Source organism: Colius striatus, chromosome 8 (genome assembly GCF_028858725.1).
Source record: "Colius striatus isolate bColStr4 chromosome 8, bColStr4.1.hap1, whole genome shotgun sequence".
NCBI lineage: Eukaryota > Metazoa > Chordata > Aves > Coliiformes > Coliidae > Colius > Colius striatus.
In genome coordinates, this window is record NC_084766.1 from 7,427,656 (window position 1) to 7,448,621 (window position 20,966).

The window sequence follows — 20,966 nt, forward strand, 5'->3', positions numbered from 1 at the left end:
GCTGATCCCTTTCATATATCAGCAAAAAATGCAGGCAGCCATCAGGCAGGGAGATTACTGTTAAAGGATCACAGTTTTAGACAACTTTACTCTTTATATCCTTTTTTTAGTGTGCTTATTGTCAAAAATATTGCCATAGTTTTTTAGCTGTCACCCTCTATTAACCAGGGTACTTTTTTCCCTTATATTCAGATCAGAAAGTGTGTTGAGGGAGGGACGATGAATCGTCTTCGTATTTGTTTTATACTTTGCAAACACAAGACAAAACATTTCTTTGTATAAAAAATGAGTAACATAAAAAGAAGATTCTCATGTAATTTTTAGTTTTATTAGTGTATAATAATGTAGTAGAGGTGAGCTTACTGGGTGTAATTTTGAGACTTAGGCAGTTAATTTTGTTGATTGATGACTGACGTCATCCGTCTTAGAATGAAAATAGATGAAGTTTGTAATAGAATGGGGTTGTCTTCCATGTAAATTATCAATATATGGAAAGTGCTAACCAGACTTTTTCTTAAAAAGCTACCTCTCATCCCTTAACTGCGTAGGAAGCTATTTCAAGCCTAAGAAATATGTTGCATGAATGTACTTAACTAAGACCTTCAAAGTTTGTTAGATTTGAGCCAACAGAAATTCCCAGGTTCTCTACAGATAAAAGGAAATATTGTTTCTTAGGAAACCAAAAATGAGTGAAACTCATCCACCTTTGGAATTATGATCTTACTGTTGAAAAATTTGTACCAAGTAGCACTTACTAAGAATATTGGTGCCTTCACTCCTGTTGTAACCATTGACAACACTAGACATTCTTGTGTAAAGTTAGCCTTTCTCCTTTTTTTTTTTTTTGCATATAACTTTCTCCTGTTTGGCTTTCTTTTTATTTTCAAGGTTTTTTTAAGGATGGATTTTATGTAAATCATTTTCAGAGCATTTTTGTTCATTAATTTTTGAATGAGATTTCACCTTTCACTCACCAATATAAAAGAGGCGGTTGAAAGCTCAGGGTCAGTGCATATACCTTTGCGTCTCTTTTTATGATGGGTCTATAACATTCTACTGAACTCATTGTTTCATATTTAATATTCCATGCAAAACTAGTGCTAATGCAGCATTAATACTGCAGAACCAAGTGCTCAAAATAAGTCCAACAGGTTGAACACTTATCCCTTTCTTTTAGCTTGTAGTGTATGCAGAAAGCAATCTCCCAAGTGTAAAAAACCAATACCCAAACAATGTATAGTATCATGAAGTTATAATAGATAATGTAAAACATCTATTTCACTTTGCTCTCATTAAGCTCCTTCTGCTGTGGACCTTCTACAAGTGGAAGAAAATGTATTTTGTTAGTCTTTGTTCCAATCAGAATCATCGAACGGTTCTTCCCAAGAGAGAGTCACTATCAAAACTATGAAATGCTTTATGAACCTTTGCCAACAGAAGGCAGCTTGCTCTTATTCCACTTTGAAATGTGAATTGGTGCAATTAACCTTGACTCTGCCCTTTCTGTAAATGATAGCAGATACAAACTTCTGTTCGTAATTTGTGAACCTAAGTGTTTTGAAGCCCTTTTAAAAGTGAAATTCCACCCAGACAAACAAGAGTTTAAAGAAGAAAACTCAATCTATTATAAAGGTAGCTAAAAATTAAAATAAAACATGATATTTTATGTGAAGTAACGTGTATGCTCTTAAAGATGTTGGAACAGAATTGTCTGGGGGAGATTTATCTATTTCATCTATGTGCCTGGGCTTCATTCCTTTAGATGTTAATATGTTTATATTAAATTTTACCATGTTCATCACTGAAATGAAAGAGACAATATTATCCTTGTGGTTACAGAAAGAGCAAGGGTCTTATATTACACAAGGTCAAAGAAGAAGTTTATGAACTGGGGTTTGTAGCATTTCAACTGTTAAATCCTTCTACTTTAGCACAAGCTACAGCATATGGCAGTGAACCCACATGGTAGGTTTTTGCAAGTGAAAGAACAGAGAAAACTCTTGGGACTGTTGGAAGTCTGATGCTGGGGCAATCACAGATTTTGTGGAACATGCTAGCTTTTTTTATTCTCTTCATGAATCAAATTTAGAATGCCTTATATAGTCCAGTACTTGTCACACACAGATCTAAGTATACTGAGAAACATGCTTTAACTGCTCCCTTGCCTTTCAGCTTATGGAAATCTGTATCTCACTGGAAATCTTGACAGAGTGTATGGGATTTCCATGTAGTCATCATCTGTTGTTGTATATGGGACTTTATGGTATAGGAGTATAAATGGCAAATGATACTAATGAGGTTCACCTCACTAGCAAGGTTCTGGATCTGCAGGACATTCCAATACAAGGTGAGATGCTAAGAGGTGTGTCAGAAAATGCACAGGCAGGGAATGAAGGGAATTAAAAAAAAGTATGTGGCAGTGAGGTTACAGCAGAGGTGATAGGGCCCACTTTACTGCATCTGCCTGGCTTAGTTTTTGCATGACGACAGAAAGAAAGCCTATAAAAGCTGTTTGTATTTTCTATCCATCAGGCCACACTTACTCTGTTAACTCATAAAAGGCAGCAAGTGAGAAAAAGGTGAGGAACAACATCTCTGGATTGATTATTCTAGTGAAAAATAAGCCATAGAATTGTTTTCATAAAGTTTGTATTGACATTAGTGGATGGGAGAAAGCACATGGAAAACAATTGTTTGTCATACATATATGACAAAATACTGGACTTTTTATCTTTAGTCTATAGCATGTTGTTAGTTGGAGCAATGCAGAACAGATCTATTTTTGAAGAAGGGAGTGAGGAAGGTAAGAAAATACTGTTAGAGTGTATGGGGTTGTTTGGGCTAGGAGGAAAAAAACAACAGAAAAATTAATCTGCAGAATTATTGGTACTTTTTTCTTTATAGAGCAGAGCGTAAGTGATGCATTCATATGGTAAATGTAATTTCTCACTTGGCTCTGTTTGAATATTCAGTAATTATGTTCTGTGATGCTTGTGAGCATACTGAGATTTTCTTCAAGGAGGAAAGCTACTATTTTTGGTTTGTTGTCATTTTGTTGAGGCCACATGCACAAATGCTGTTCTTCATATTTGAAATTCTTTTCAATGATATTTCAATGAATTCAGAGAATAGACCGTAGAACTAGAAGATCCAGTGATTATGTCTGGTAGTGACATTGTGGATTTCGATGCTAAGACAGTCTAACATAATCTGTTTTAATGATCTAATCTATTTTTGTTTTTGCAGTAATATGGTTAGAAACACATGATTGTTTCTCAGGGACCTTGCACCAATGTTCTTCCTTTTATAATAAAGTCACACAGAAGAGGCAACTTTCAGTTTATTTATGCAACAAAACTACCATATCCTTTAGAAGTAACCGTCATGAGAAAAATGTGTTTACCCCTACACTTTTTCACCTTCTAAAGACATATGTGTATGCTTCAGAGTTTTTTTTTCCCACATGGAGACAGGAGACATGACAGCCTTTAAGAGTAAATTTTAAAGCGCAAGAGAATAAAAGACCTCAAAACCCTAGTACCTGGAATATGATGTGTAACAGAGATGAAATTTTACTATGATGTGAGTGCTGAAAGAAACTTTGCTTCCATGGGTCATCAGTAATAATTTTCTGTTTCATCATGATAGGAAATGTGTGAGATAAGCTTGGAAAAGGGAGCACTTAAGGCACAAGAAGTTTACATTCAGTGGGGTGGCATGACAAAGGTGAAGGGAGACAGAATTTTGGAGCAGGAATGAAAATAAGGAAGACTCAATAATATAAATAAAAATGGTCTAGACACACAGTTAATGAGGTGTTGTCTGTGGGAACCCATCCTTTCAACAGGCTTTCTTTCCCATGTGAGTTTGTCTTGTCTTTATATTCTGGGAAGATCTTTATTTCCTTAGTTTTTGTTAAACAAAATAGCCTTCATCTATGCAGTTTACTGTGCTGGTTTTCAGCACTGTGGTCTCTGGTTGTTTCCTGTTGGTAGAATCATAGGGTGGTAGGGGTTGGAAGGGACCTTTAGAGATCATCTAGTCCAACCCCCCCGTCAAAGTAAGTCCACCTAGGTCAGACATAAGTTGTGTATTCCGTATAATTTGGATAGTTGGTGGAATTCACGTTCTTTAGTCTTCTCAGCAGGATTATCCAGGAATATCTGTGACAGTTTATATTTTAATTTTTAGCTCAGTTTCTTAGCTGCTCATTAAATGAGGAATCCTCTCCCTAGAGTATTTATTTCAATAGAATGTAATTAAGGTGATTTACTTCACAAGGAATATATGAATAAATGCATAAAACAGAGACTTATCATAATTTCAGTCATACCTTAGATTACGTTGGGAAGTTTCAGTATGTAAATACATGGATGCACATCTTCAGCTAAGGAGAAGGAATTTTCAGTTCTTCTCTTTTCTACATGTTGAATTTCTACAGCTTTCTGTTGTGTGAGAGGAAAAGTGTTTTGCAGTACTTAGCTATAGCCTTCTGCCTTATTTAAGTGCCCTATTCCATACACCTGAGCTAGACAGGATCTCATCTGTGCTCTACGTGCTTAGAACAATAGTGAAGTTAAATCAAGGCAACAATGAGGAGACCTTCAAAGTTTGGAGAGAGAGCTTTTGTTTCTATCTGTAAGGAGGTGTTTTTTTTTAAAAAAAAGCTAATGTGGAAGATTAGAGAATGGAAAAAGATGCTTAACTGACCATAATTTAAGATGTTGGAGACAAACACTGTGGATAATGCGTAAATAAACATTTAAAGGATATAAAAACAAATGAACACAAGTGTATTTTAAGAAATGGAGGCAAGTTAGTAAGTAGTTCTTTCAATATGTACTATACAGAATAAACAAAAATGACAGAAAGCATTGATCAGCATGTGTTGAAAGCTAGTGGCAGGGATTAAGCTTGATTGCATAAAAGACTTAAATCTTCACATAGTTGTTAGAGCAAGTTAATATTGTCCGATCTCTGAATTGCTTTTCTCTTGGTAAGACATATTCTAAAGCATCTTTAAGAAGACAGTGATAGCTATTCAGGACTGACAGCTGCATTAAATTCATCGTTTCTCAGAAAAGAGAACTGAGTAACCAAAAGAAAAAAATAGAAGCAAAATTAAGCCTGTTTACCCACATTAAATCAAATTGGTTTGGGGTTTGTTTTTAATTGTATGCAATGTTTGAGTGAAATTACAGTTCATAAGTATGTGTGTTTTAGTTGTGGTCTTAGGCAGTATCATAGAATCACAGAATCTTAAGGGTTGGAAGGGACCTTGAAAGATCATCCTGTCCAACCCCTCTGCCAGAGCAGGACCACCTAGAGCAAGTCACACAAGAACTCATTCAGGTGGGTTTTGAATGTCTCCAGAGAATGAGACTCCACAACCCATCTGGGCAGCCCGTTCCAGCGCTCCTTTACCTGAACAGGGAAGAAATTCTTCCTTGTATTTCTTTGAAACCTCTTCTATTCCAGCTTGTAACGATTGCGCCTTGTCCTATCATTGGCCATCACTGAGAGCAGCCTGGCTCCATCCTCCTGACACCCACCCTTTACATACTTTTAAATATGAATGAGGTCACCCCTCAGTCTCCTCTTCTCCAAGCTAAAGAGCCCCAGCTCCCTCTCATATTCAGGCAAAATAGATTAACAGTTGTTGAACTGAAGAATTCATTAACTATTTGCACTGTGTTCTGCCTCAACATAAGAATTCAGAATCTGTACTATCAGTCCTTTGTGTAATGCAGTGGAAATGGGAGTTGGATTATTGTGTTTAAATAGACTAGTAAAACCAAACAAAACAAAACAAAAAAAAAAAAGAAACACTCAAACATTTAGTTCATTGCCAATGAGGATTTACTGTCAAGATCCAAATCTTATATATGCCAATGAGGAAATGATCTTAAAGCTTTACTGGAGTCAGTTTTACTGCAATGTTATCAGGATTTCCTATTGAATTGCAAGCTTTCCATCCATATTTTAGACACATAGAAAGCACAAGTTACTATATTTGCTTCTCTTTATTTTTAAGGCAGTATTTTAGAAATGCCTTCTGAATCTGTTCTTTGAGTGAACAAGTAAAGAGGTAATTAAGAAATAAAGATTAGGTACTTGTAGCTTTATTTTAAATAGATTGTTAAAGGGGACTGGGACTTTTACAAGGGACAGATGACTGTATTTAAGATTCCAAATGTTTAATAATGGCACTGTGATATTCTTTCTAGATTAATTAATAGTATTGATTAGGATACTGTACATAGTCTTCAGTCGTTATAACATCAGACAGTATTTGAAGTTCCAGTTATGTGTAGATTTTTGTCAGTATTTGACTAGATTCACCTTGATGTTCTCATATAATATTTTCTTATAAACCTGAGATTTCTGAACTTGGACTTACTTATGTGTCTGGTATTCATATTGATGGGGAGTCTGCACTGAAGATTTCCAAGCTAGAAAGGACGTGTAAGTTTGTCAGTCTACAGTGCTTGTGCTGTGCTTTGGTAATCCTATGGGTTGGTTTTCTACCTAAAATATAGGAATGAAAATACTGGTTTGTATGTTGCATATCTGGAGAAACTGAGCTTGAAAAGTAATGTTTAGCATATCAGCCCTTTGGACTAGAGTAGCTGAAAGAATAAACATAAAATAAAACACTTCAGGAGCTGTTGAATTCAGTGTGTGAAACACCAGTTGCCTGTCAGCTTCTGTCTGCTGTCATGAATTAATGTCTTCTCTGGTTTTCTTAGCATTTTTTTCATTCTGTTCCTGTTTTTAAATTAATTAGAAGATTATGAGAATCATTAAGGAAATTCCATTTTAAAACATAGACTCCCATGAAAGCGATATCTGGTGCATTGTAGCATAGGTCCCATACAAGTTGATTAAATTAATTATTTACTGTGGTATATTGTACATAAGCTTCAAGTGGAAGGCATGACATGGGTGTAAGGCGTTGGAACCACCATCCAAGCAAAAAAAAAAACTGTACATTTTTGGGGTAGCTGAAAAAGATACTGAATATTGTGGGACCTTGTGAGAGTTCTGATGGGTCTTGCCTTAAGCCTCCATGGTTGTAAGGCTCTTTATACTATTGACAGTATAAGCTTTCTAAAACAAGCTGAGAGACAGCATGGAAGGCAAACAAAATACTAAACTGTCTCGATTTTTATTGTTATGTATCTCTCTGCATGTATTGGAGGATGTATTCCTAGGAGGCCACCAATTTTATCTAGACAAGAGGTTCAGAGAAGTATGTTCTGTTGAGGAACTGGCCAGCCCACACCTCCAAATCTCTCATATTTCTCCATCATTAGTGAAACCATGATGTGTTGAAATCCGCTTTGTTTTGCAAGTGTTATTTTCTGATGCTTTCATAATTGTCACCTTTGCTGTTCACAGAGAGCGAAGAAGTGTACCAGCGCCAGGTGCTGTCTATTTCCTGTATCACCTTTGGCATAGTCGTGGTGGGCATGCTTTGTGCAGCGTTCTACTTCAAGACAAAGTAAGAGCCTTCATTCAGCATGTTTGTTATTTAGCTTTTGTCCTTTTTACAGTTTTGCTATTCTCCATTTTTTTTCCCTCTATTTGAAGCTCGTTTTATCTCTGGACAGACTGGAACAGTTCTCCATGGGTTACACTATCTAAATTTAAAAAAAAAGAGTGAGCAGGAGTAATATGTGTCTTGTGTCAATTTTCTGATATCAGGAAAGAAGAGATTGGGTCCTTTCCAGTTCTCTTTTTCTGACAATAGTAACTTTATGTCTTTTACTGTCATAATCACTTTTTTTACAGTGATAATCACTTTCCTCTTTTTGAAAACAATAGTTGAAAAATACCATCTCCCTTTTTGCATTTTATTTCATATCCCTGAACATCCCTTTTGGTTTTGTATGTCAGGAATACAAGTAAAGTTAGAAATGCACAGAGAGACATGTGTTCCACAGATACTTCTAACCTGTAGCTAGTAGTTCTAAACTGCTTATGTAGTTGTATAATGAATATCTATAATGCACAAGTACATTGAACTGTCCAAGTATAGTGGAATCATCTGTACTAAACTAGTTTCAGGTGAAATACTTTCTCCTCTATTCTTTATCTTCCCAACTAAACATTATTTTATAATATTTATTGCTGTGTGTGCAGTTAGAGTTGCAAAAACCTTGTAGAAATTACATGACATGCTTGTCAGTGCCACTGTATCTTTGAATATGTTCTGTATGGTTGTCATCCCTCATTCCTGTTCCAGCTGGAGTTAATGAAAAGACACGTGTCAATATAAATAGTACCTGCATGAGGTTAGTCCTGGTGGCTTAGCATCAAAAAAGTGAAGTTCTGTACTATTTAGAAGATTGGACACTTATCTGAAACTCCCTTTTTAGAATTTGTTTTAATGAGTAGAAAATCTGATGATGACCACTTTTTATTTTAAGGGGTTTTATCACAGAAGCCCACTTTGCACTGTTGTAGGGAGTGGTAGAGAGCTGTTTTGGAACAGTCTTCAAAATATCATGACTTTGATGAGGTAGTGGGAGGAGCTATGTCTGAAAATAACAAGTAGAAATACAACTTCAAAGATAAATCCACAAGACAACAGGGCTTCATATCCCAGCAGGAGGCATGGGGGTTTAGGTTTTATCTGCATTACAAATGCAATAGTTAAGAGTTACCAGGAAGAGTTGAAGTGTGTTTATGCCAGATTCTGGGAACTGAAGTTTGAAGAGTAATGAGAAAATGAGTACTTACTGTTCAGGCAGGAAGTCTTATCAAGTACATGAAACACAGTAATGGTGAGATACCAATCAATCTCTAACTCCCTGGCTGTGGCTCCATCTGGCAAACTGTCTGAAAGAGTAAATAAGGAGGTATAGACTGGGTTGCATAGAAGCCTCACAGTACACTGTCATTACTGTGACATTGGCCAGTGTCTTCAAGGTGTGAAAACAAACAAAAAAATAAAGTGCCTCAACCCTTATCATATGTTGGCTTTTAGTCAACACAGTTTCGGGAGCTTCTTCATCAGGCAGATATATCTTGATCATGCTTAAGGGTTATCAAAGCATTCCTCCTTCATGTAGGATAGTCCTTGAGTTTAATTTGATGTATCAGAAATTTCAGATGTTGTTAACAGGTATAGAAACCCTGAATGGCACACTTTTAAGAAAGGTTTCCATGAAGACACTGGCCCTGACTTACTGGGTCTGACAATTATGTGATGTTTCCTGCTAGAAATGTACACTTCCCTATGCACCATTAAATTAGAAGTCCTTCTTTAAAGTAAAGAGGAGGTTCAAAACTATAATTAAAGACTATGCCCTTCCAATTATTCCTTTCAAGCTAATCAAGGAATTGCTGTAAACAACACAGAGAGCGTACAGTAATGGGCTGCTCTTTATGGCTTAGACCTTTATAAGCGACTGGTGACTTATTTCTTGCTGAAGTAACACCATTATTGCCAAATATTTCTAGAGTAGAACACATAAGGCTCCTTTGTTTTGAAAAGAAACCTTATTAAATGTATATATTAACTGGTGAGCAACTTCAAATGATTACTGTTTTCTAGGTTTAGAACTATACATCCTATAGTTTGGTAAAAATGAAAATGCATAAACTTAATGTTAGATTGCAGGAACATAAAATGAAAATATTACATTGTTTCAGTAAATTACCTTGGGAAATCTAAATTGCAATGTTAAAGATTGAAGCAGTGAAGCTGGATCTTCCAGTTTCCTTAGAATTGTTGTAGAAACAACAAGTTTTCTAAATAAATCCAAATTAGGGTTCAAAAAATTTGTAATTTGTTTGTTTTCATGATTAAATTCTATGAACATTGTATAGGAGACATTCCCAAAGTCTGATGCTGCCATCATATTCTGCTTTCCTTGTTTAGACTTTGTATAATAAAGCCTCCATTCAAACGCAGTCATCAACAAAGACTGTATATTCCATAACCAACCTCCAAGTGGGTGGCTTTCTAGTAGGACATTTGAATAACCATGCTATTTCCTGAGTGTATGTAATTGAGATGGTCAGAAAATCGTTATTCATGCAAACTCTCATTTAAAAAATATTTTTAAAAGATATGTTAGAAACAACTGAATAATTAATTTCTTTTGACACTGTAATCCTTCAGATTATATATCTATTCATATTACTCTGATATTGACTTTGCCAGTTGTTTTGGCCAAGGAAGAATTTTGAAAGTTTACTAAGTTTTTATTTTCTCACTCATATTCATAAATCTTACTAATTATGAGCTCCTAGCTGTCCGCAAAACATGCCACTCACATGCTTACAATGTAAATTCATTGTTTTTCATTTGCCATGCTGTTTCAAAATAGGACATGAATAGAAAGCATAAATGATACTTATAGAGTTCCAAGATTTATTATAGTTTTTGACCTGTGTCCAGGAAACGTGCTGTAGCAAACACTTCTAAGCAGGTGCTTATGACTTGATGAATTTAAGCAAATGTTTAAATTATGCAGTGCTGAATCAGAACTAAGGGACTGAAAATCAGAGGAGATCCCATATATTTACCTTTATATATTAAAAACTATATTATTGAAACTGGATATCTGAACTGTGGTATTTCTCAATGCTTGCTTTCATATGGAGGGGAACTTGTTCTTCCTCATAGGTTCCCCCCTTGAACACTTAAGCAATTTTCTCCTGGTTTCAGATGCTTTGCTGCACTAGACACAGACTCCACTGAAAGAAGTTAAAATTACTTTAGTATTTCAGTGTCAAACTGATTGGCCTGAGTCAAGCAAGATGCTATCAGACTTGGCCATGTCACAAAGCTTTCAGCAGCAAAATCACCAGAAATTTTTCAGAGTGGTGCTGAAGCTTCTTTGCAAAAATTTCAAATTTCACTACAGAAAGACTCTATTTCCTTTCCTTCTTACTGACACCTTCCCAAAATCACTCCCTTCTGAAATTTGGCTCCACACCAATTGCTGTCCAAAAGCTGCTGGTGGCATAACAAAGTGCTGCTGCTGGAAAGTCCTTGACCTTGCTGGGCAGTTTCCAGAGACTTTGTAGGTTCCCTGCTGGGTGTAGGTGCATCTGCTGGGAAGAAAAAGGAAGAAGAGAAGGAATGAAAGAATTAAGATAGTATTGTGGAGTTATTTCTTGTGATTATTTAGAACTGATAGTCTCAGTCAGTGTAGCTTATCAAAAGAATAGAGACGGAAAAAAGACCTCGAATTTATTTTGCTTACAGTTTTTGCCCAGCTGAGATATCTCTTTGTAGAAGATAAAGGAAATATTTAAAAGAAAGTTCTCTGCCTCATATCCTCCATCATGTACAAAACTTCAGAACTCAGTTTGTCAATATAATGTGGCAGAAACAGAAAGCCTTGGTTAGTAGTGTAGTTGTCTCCTGAATATTGCACGTGATTCAACTGGTGGTATTCCTAGCTCAGTGGAGACAGTGGATCATTGTATAATATGTCCAAATACAGCCTCAGATATTATACTTAAGTTTTTTTCCAGGTTTAAGCATGTAAAAAAAAAGGCTGATCTATACAAGATGCTGGGTTATAGGTCAAGTCTAATCAGATGACAGAAATATTTGATTCTTTGACACTTTTTATAGACAACAGGGGCTAATGCCTGCTGCATTTGCTAAAATCAGAGCAAAATAGCTTTTTAATATTCAGGCCCACTTGCGAGCTATTGTTAAATATGTAATAGATGTTCTTACAAAATTCTGCACTAATACAACCAGCATGCTGTTATAATAATCTGAGAATTGAAGATATTTTAAACACAAGAGTTCTTTTTCTCCTATATTAAGCCTTGCAAGAAAATGACCACTGCATTGAAATGAGAGACATGAGTGAATTAGCTCAGCTGGTTTATCTAATATTGTGAAGTTTTAAATAAAAGGGATTCATGGCTATAAAAATATCATGGCTATAGCAGAAGATCAAATGATCTCTTTCATACATGAGTTTTATTCTCTCTGCAGGAAACAAACCAAGCAAATCCATGAGCAGCTGAAAGAAACACAGAACAGGAAAACCTACAGCCTAAATGCTTCCAGCATGATGGCAAAGTCAGAGTGTGTGGCACAAAGCCGAGTCCAGCTGCAAAATGTAAGTAATTCTGCCAGCTACAAGACTTAATAGCCTGGCTGAGTTCCTGCTGCTGATGGAAGCACATCACCATGTTGCTATTAGCATCTGAGCAATGGGAACAAGAATTCTCACATCTTTCATAAAATGTTTTCTATCAGGCCTGTTAATGGAAAACACCAAGCAGGGATTCTTTATTTTCTAAAGTTACTTCAATGGATTTTGTTCATGTAATAGACCTCACTGAGCCCCCTAGCTCTGCATCCAGTGGTGGACATCACAAGTCTCACAAGCACAAAATATGTAAAGCTTGTTTGAAATAAGGAACTTGAAGATAACCGATTTAGTTAGCCCTGGGTGTATGGCATTTGCCAATGCATGTCATTCTCTAACCCCTGGACATACACAAGTGCATACATACAAGTGCTATCTCAGGAGTCTTTGAAACAACTGAAGAAGATCCTGGCAGCAACATAATAGAAAATCATAAAAGATGTATTGAAGCCTTTCTAAAAAAAGTATCTTAGCCTTGCTTAAAGGGCAAGATTACATCAAAACAGTGGAATTTAGCAAAAGTGAGCACTCATGCCCACTTAGCCACAGATGTCTCAACTCCTGGTTTACATCCAATTAGTGTAGAAATAAGTATAAGCCCTTTTAACCAATTTAGATAAGGAGTGCCTCCATGCTATGACAGAGGAGTTGTTCACTAGATGTTCTGTTTTAGAGGAGCACCACTGCAGTCAGGAAGAACATGCTATTACAAGAAGGAAGGTAACTCCACTACGTTGACATAATCACAGTTCAGGGTACCTTCTGCAATTTGTTCTTTCACTTTCAGTTCATTCAGTCATATATAATTTCTCGCCCCTAAAAAAATCTCTGCTGGAAGTGTCAGCTTGTAATGATGTCAACAAAGGTTAGTTGTAAAGAGCTTTTGTGATCCTTTTGTTCTAATGTATAAAGTAGGTCTTGCTTAGCACTAACAATATGTTCTTTGCCTTTTTCTCACTGCAATTCAATGCAGTATTTTGTCAACCTATCATCACGATGAACTATTTGATGTCTTCTGAGCAGCTGAGAGACACATCAACAAGCTTTACTTATGTCTTTTTCTTTTCCCATAACAATAGCCATAATGGCTGAAGTAGCAGTTTGTAGATTCCAGATATTAGAGATTGAAAACCATTATTACTATTTATTATTTTAATCGAAATTCGCTTTTGAGTTTTTAATGCCATTCAGCTTAGCATTATCTGTGCTAGTAATTAACACACAATTTTCTTGTTCTTGTGGCTGCTTGCAGGCAGCTGTTTTCTCTTTGCCATTAATGCATTTTCCCTTTGGGAGCAAACACACTAAGGAAGAAGAACAGAATGACCTTGTGCAGGATGTAGTGTAAGGGTGCAGGGTAGTAATGGTTTCTATTGTTAGCAAGATTTTTGTGCAGGAATGCATGCAGGCAGTTCATGAAATATTTACAAAAGTTGACAGATTGGAGGGGGAGGAAAGGGTATTGATGAGGCAGCAGAAAAGAACTTTAGGATGGTGTTTCATAGGAATGGCTGAGTGGCTCCTCATCAGAGAGAGATCTGCCCTGAGCGTATCTGGTGCAGGGAGAAGAGTGCTGCTGTCTGCCCAGCACTGCCTGGATCTGATCTATCAGCAATTCCCATCTGCAGCTCCCATCACATGGTCAAATCTTAGTTCATTTCCAGGAGCCAATGAAGAAACATAAATAAATTAAGGTGGGTATTTTTTGAAGACCAGTCCTCCAATCTGGCTTTTTGGTTTATATAATACTAGAATACATGTCTTTTCCCACTCCCAGTGCTCCTCTTACATAAAAAAACTGTATGCCTTTATGTCACCTTTCTCTCTTTCCCTAAAAGATTCTCTCATAGCTTTCTCCTGTCTATTTTGAATGGATCTGGTGATGCTTTCAGGTTTTTCACCCTGCATTTTCATCTTTGATAGAAAAAAATACGTTAGTGCAGACCTAAGAGTAGTTGCATAAGGTTACTTATTCTTGGTGATTCTTCTAATAATGTCTGTTCTGAAAAGGCCATTATGTTTTGACTCGGATGTTGCTATATTTAGGATACAGGGATCTTTCCAAATGCTGTGTTACTCTGGAAAGAGGTTTTACTTATTTTCCAAGACTCAGATAGTGTTTCAAATGGTTTGTGCCTGTAAAGAGCTTGGCCAATCTCAGTAAAGCACTTTTTCTCATCTGTTCTTTTTTCCCTTTTTACCCTTGACAGGACTTTAGGAAAAATAATTATTTTTCCTTAGTTATTTTCAAAGCCAGTTTTTAATCTTTTTTTTTTAATAATAGAAGCCACATGGATGTATCAAATTTGCTGTTAACAGGAAAACTACACGTTGAATTTTATGAACCAAGTATTAAAATTAATTATAAATTTGCATTTTATTCTAGCCTAACTCATTATACTTGCAACTGTTTGCATTTCTGCAGAAGAAAAAGGATTTCAGACCTCGGTCTCTATGATATCCCACCTCTGTGCCAATTAAAGCTTCTTTACAGTAGTGTGATTGTGACAGCCAGATACAGGTTAAATGTTCTGAATGTGCAGCAGTCTTTATTTTAAAAGGCAGTGTTTAAGAGATGGATTTCAAGTCTTGGCCATTCCTCTAAGTTCATTAAATATCTATATCACGGGACTGCTCTTTCAGATGTGAATATTCAAGTTAAGCAACAGGATATTCAGAAACGTGTAGCTGTCCAACTGAAACAATGTAGGCTTGTTAGAAGTTAAGAAATTCCTGTCTTTGGGGTTTTGGCCCTCTTTAATCAGCAGGGTAAACACAAATGAGGAAGAATTGTCACATCCCAGGACCTCCCCTGCAAGGGCCACTACTTTCCCTGTGGAAAAACACAAGGAGAGTTAGGCATGAAAGTCAAGACATGGATGCCTCCCTGTCATGTGCTATATTGCAGGGAATAAAGCTTTTTGTTTGTATTGATATTTTGAAGTATCATATGCTTTTTCTTCCCACAGTGAAACTCATTACATCTCCTCCACTTTCTTCTGCTGCTCAGTTGTGATCCTGTAAAGTGAAAAAAGAAGGGTTAGATTTTGTCAGCTGGTAGTTGTGTTTACCTGTGCTAAATCTATTTCTCTTGGGAGCAATTCCATTCTTTTGTTAGAGATACAAATTAGATGAAAAATACTATATACTGTAAGCAGGATTCATAAATAACTGCACACAACTCCTAGTACTTCTAAATCTCTTTCAAGTTCTCTGCTTTTCACATATTTTCAGATAGGTACACAATTTCTTGCTAGGTTTTCTAGCCTGTTGTCTTTGATATTAATGCACTGGTAATCTTGCTGTAATTCATCAGCCAGGAAGAGATAGATGTGCCAGTTTTTAATGCAGGATTTTTGAGGTACACAGGAGATTCTGATTTGTTTCACCTAATTCCTAAGGAAATTTAGGATTTCCTAGCATTACATACTCCTTCCCAGAGAAATTATATTATCTTCAAGAGTGTGCTCCACATTTGACTTGCAGCAAATAATTTTATGGCCTCATAGGCAAAAGGACATAAATTGTCATTCTCAGCTGCCCCTCGTAGAGAGAAAAGTACTCTGTGCCCACTCATGCACCGTGCAAGGGGTGAGAAGAAAGGTTGTGGCCCTCCTCGTCTTTTGTAGTTCAATCATATAGTCTTCATGAGTCTTAGTTGTGCTACTCCTTTTTCCACCTTAACTGGAGGCTTTCTTTAAATCCTCATAATGTGACAGGTGTCATGCAACAGAAAAAAAACCCAACCCCATAGCTGAGCCTTTCCATTCCTTTAGTGATTCTGAGAATTGACGTGGATGTTTAAAGTGGCCTTTTTCACCTTTGTGGATCTTAACACCTTCTCTTGTGGTACTAAGTGGATCTATTAATTCCCCACCACTCTCCCTCTGAGGTGGTTAATATGCTTTTCATGCTGTAGTGTGTAGTTTCACTTTTCACTTGGAAACACTATCTCCACGTTTCTGGTAGTCTTACAACAAGAGGAAAAAATGCTTTTTCTATGTCTTGTGTCCTTTTGCTGATAGTAATAGGAAATAATTTCTTTTTAAACACTCTGATAGACGTGCAGTTAATATATGTTGATCACCAGGTATGCTTAAATATTTTAAAAGATTTCTGTGTGGTTTTGCCTGAGTTACAATGTGATTTATCAGCTAAGATCAAGAGCAAGTTTCCCACTTCTGTGTCACATTACAAATTTGAATTTACTGACTTCTGTCTAGAGCTAGTGTTGGCAACAAAACATAGCGTATGGGAACATCTGTAAGGGTGTTCAATATACCACCTGACAGGCTTTTGTGTGAGGTCAGCCCATCCAGAAAAATAACTGGCTCTTTATTTCCTTGAGGCATCCTCTCTAAATATAATTTAAAGCTGACTCCTCTGCCTTCTCTGTCCTTTTTGAAATGAGATCCTCACATCACCTCTCTTCTTCTTCTTCTTCAATGCCACTTATGTTTCTGTGCTTTTTATTATTACTATTTTGGGAGAATTATTGAGGAGGAAGAGCTAAGAAAAGCTGGGAGGAGGAATGGATGCCTTGTTTTGCAAAATACTAGGACAACAGTGTCAAGCTATTTTGTAGCACTAGAGTAGCATTTGTTATCCATAGGTCCTACATTTTAGAATAAAGAGTACAAGGCATACTCACAATTGTAGAGTAGGTCAGTGACAGAGGCTGATATCTTATCTCCTTAACATTAACTAGTGGGGGGTAGAATTTTATTGTCAAAGAGTTGAGTAATTTTACATAACAGATGATTGTCTCCATGAAACTGTGAAAAACTGAAAGATTGATTGCTTTTAAATGTAACCATTATTCTTTAGTTTATTTAGCCATATGCATCAGCTTTTCTCAGTAATTGCTCAAACAAGCACAAATGATTAAGTAAGAAGGCAATAAAACCATAAAAAAATGAATAATACCTATAAGCTTTCAGTCATGCTTTCAAACTCCTGGAACAGTCCTTTGTTGCACAGTTTATTCTACATCACAGCTGAGCATTCAGCAACTCACAACAGCTCCACAGAGTTCAGCCCAGGTGAGAGCTAGGCTGTGAAGGCAGCAGAATGGGCTCTACTGGGATACAGATGGGAAGTAATACTGTACCATTCTTCTGGGAGCACCAACTGACACTGCTGCAAACTCCCCACAGAAATCTGAAGATAATTTTCTCCAGAGATTATCTCAGAGAAGGGATGTGGCACTCATAAAGGAGAATAAACCCAACCATATTTAAACCTATTTAAAAATAGCAATATGAGTAATTTGATCCATCCAAATAAGCTCAATTACGTTGTTTGAACTGTCTGTATGTTCCTACCTCCTCCTCAGTTTAAATTGCGATTCACATTTTCATTGTAGTTAATGTTAGAGCTGTTATGGTAAGTGGTGTATCTGAAAACAGCAAGAAATGTTCAGTTAAAGGGAAAACATATCCTTTGCAGGCTGCGCAAGGTGTTGCTGGGTTTGAACCTTCAGTATAGTTTGCTAGTCAGCATCAGAGCTGCTTCTGAGAGTCCTGATATTCCTCAGTTGTAATGAGTGAAAACTGTGTACTGTCTTTCCAGCCCACATCCACTTTAACCATGGATGTAACAAAAGGTGCAGCTTACCTCTGATGAGTCTTCATGATTCAATTCATATGGTCTTAAAAGCCATTCAGACCTTCAATTTAGTATCATGAGCCAACACAGAAAAGGACAGAAGGAGCTTCCTGGCACTAACAAGCCATTCTTTACATAGCTCAAATTGATTCAATCAGGTTAGAAATCAAAGACTGTTTCATTCCTGCAGCTGGCAGGATAACTATTAAAGTTTAAAACCTGCACAAACATAAGTATCTTAGAAATCATACTTAGATCTGAATATTTTATCTACAGCATTTTCAGGTGACAGCTAAGATTGTGGTAACTGAAAGATATAAGAGTAGAATATGTTTCTTTTTCTTTCACTTGTGTTTACTTCATGCTTGCAGCAACATTTTGCATATTGTTACTCTCCTAGTTTTGCCTTCAGAAGCAACTAAAAAGTGATTTCGACCCTGTTTATGTGGGTATTTCACACAATAAAAAGAGGGAGAAGGGCATTGCATAAAAATTTGAAGCTCTCTTATCTTATCTATAGAAATCGGTCATAAGAAATCTGAGTAGATGGACCAAAATTGCATGTAACCTGTTTTTTAGGAAGTTATCTTATATGACTTTCCTTCTTTATTTTGCTGAAGTCTGGGGAAATGTAGGTAAGAATAAGAGAGAATCAGAAAATCATTCTGTATTTTAAGAAGTCGTTGGTCTTTTGTTAAACAAAATAATTATGAAGGTGAACTATACTTTGAAAGATATCTTACTGTCTTCTCCACAATGTGTTTATGCTACTGTTTCCTTTTTTACCACTGTAATTTTTAAAAATAGTTATTTTAATTTGTATTTTCTTTCTAAAATATTTAATCATGTACTAGCTTCCCCCGTACTAGTATATTGAAAAAATAGGGTGGATATCTAGATATTTAGTACTGACAATACAAACTCAGTACAGAAAGAAATGGATGAAATAAAAATAGACCAATGAAGTTTAGTGCAGGTCACTGTAATACAGCATTAAAAAATATGCAAAGTGCCATATTTTTCATACCTGAGAGGAAAAGTGAGTTAACATTCCATATCTCTGAGATATTGCAGAATTGACAACATTGGTTGTCAATTTTTTTTATACTTCAACTTTTTGACTCCATTCAGGATCAGAGCCACATTTTTTGCTGAATTTTCAGTTGAATCACAAAGCAAGAAGAAGGAAATGTGTTCTTGTTTATGTCTGGTGTCTGCTACAGACCTTTGTGTCACTACGTGCCCAGGGATTGCCCTACACCTACAACTGTCACAAGAATTATGTTTACACTGTTCTTACTAGCACAAATCCTCACAGGTCAAAAGTTTCAGAATTGTTCAAAAGGGATGTCTGGCTCTATAGATAGGATTAAAATGTTTTTCTTCCTTATCAGATGATACAAATGCTATTTCAGTTCGGTTTTCATTGTCATGCAGGCTGATGAAAGCATTGTTTGTCGGAAATGACTAAAGGACGCAAGATGGCAACAGTCCTCTGAGATGTGTTTTGTGATCTCAGCCTCTGTAGGGACCACCGCAAAAAGAGGCTTTTAGTCAAAGAAATCAGTGGTCCCTGTCATTGTGGAAAAATCAATTGGTAATTTTGCTACTAATGCAGATATCTGCATTTTAATTTGGAGAAGGTAATGGGGATAATGAGTACTTGCACTTTCTGCTATGTACACAACAGTGAATGAACATATTACTTGCAATGTCTAAATTTAAAATGCATTAGAGCACTTCTTATCCCGTGATGACGTGAATTCTGATTGAATAGCATCAACAATCTACTTTCCCTTTTGTGTATTAATTAATTTTATTCTCTGTGCCACAGTATTCAAAAACAGATAGGCATCCTGGGCCTGTTCTGGACAAAGTTATGGAGTCTAGTTTTTCAAGCCCTCAGTCTTTCACAGAGGCCTTGTCTCCTGACAGAGGAACTCAGCCCATCAAGCAACATAGGTAAGCAAACAGCTGTCTGTTGCGAGATTTGGCAGGCTGTCGAGAGAGGTCGTTGAACTGGTGATACATGTGCAAGATTATTGTGCACCATGACTAGGACAGATGCTGAATAGTATGGTACCAGTAGAGCCTCAACTGACTCATTAAGCAGATGTTCAAGCTTTTTCTTAGCTGCAGACATAAAAGTCAATAACAATGCTCACTGGTTTTATCTGCATTGTGTAGAAGTGCTACAGGAACCATTCTAACACACTATCCAAGCTGTAGGCACAGACTAGTGAATGAAACAACTGGAGTTTGAGAAACCATTAAAAACAAGACTTTCCATATCAATGACCACGAAGTTAATGACTTGCTGCAGAAAGACGGTTGCAAACTTTTCCAGCCTTTCTCATTGTTTCTTATAACAATACTTCAAATTAATAGTGACTATTTATTTACAAATGGTGGCCTTTGAGAAACAATTTTCAAAAAGTTTGGGTGATTGTTTTCAAGAGGCAAAAAAGAGGAAATTCACTCATCAATGAATAGCATTTAGATCAGAATTGGGCTTCTAGCCTTTCTGAATGCTAAAGAGTGCAGATGCTTTACTGCAGGACTAGAAACCAAACTTGAGTCTGGTGTAAAAAATAGTGTTGGTGGAATGGAAGTGTCTGTAATATCAAGTCCAGAGCACAGAGAGAGAGAAAAAAGACTGAGAAAAATTAGTTCAAATATTTTTAGCTAGACAATCTTGAGGGGAAGACTTATTTATTAAAAGAGTATTCTGGGATTGCGTGAGGTTATGATTTAGCTCCTGTAGTATTTCGTGTCTTTTCACTGCAGCCCCCCTCAATCAGCTGCATATTCCTTCTCTTTTGAGCCAGGAAGGGATATTTTTGGTCCTATCTACTTTTACCTTACTTAAGCCTTTAATTTGACATGAAAAAATAATGCCATCTGTCATTTCAGATCCATTTCTTAGGGCTTATTACACACATTTTCAAAATGTGATTAATAATTTTACTAAACATAGATGGACTATGGAACTGTTGCCTAGAAGGTTTTCCACAGAAGTTCTGGGAGGAATTTTATGTCCATTTAGTCAAAACGCGGAGTTCAGAAAAAACACAGTAGCATTCCCTTACTTGTAATAGCATGATTGCAATATCCAAGTTTGAAATGGTTGAAGTGCTGCACCATGATATTACCTAAGCTTAAAAAATGTGAAAGTAAATTAAAGACTGAAAATACTTATGTTTATGATCATCACTTTAAAAAGAA

At 36.4% G+C, this 20,966-nt stretch overlaps 1 protein-coding gene across 1 annotated transcript in view; it reads left to right on the forward strand.

The window, feature by feature from the left end:
- NRG3 (neuregulin 3) overlaps positions 1-20,966 on the forward strand; it is a 377,309-nt gene that overhangs the window by 343,397 nt on the left and 12,946 nt on the right. The window contains 3 exon segments of the mRNA XM_062000750.1: positions 7,402-7,504; positions 11,975-12,101; positions 19,576-19,703. Coding sequence (XP_061856734.1) covers positions 7,402-7,504; positions 11,975-12,101; positions 19,576-19,703 — 358 coding nt within the window.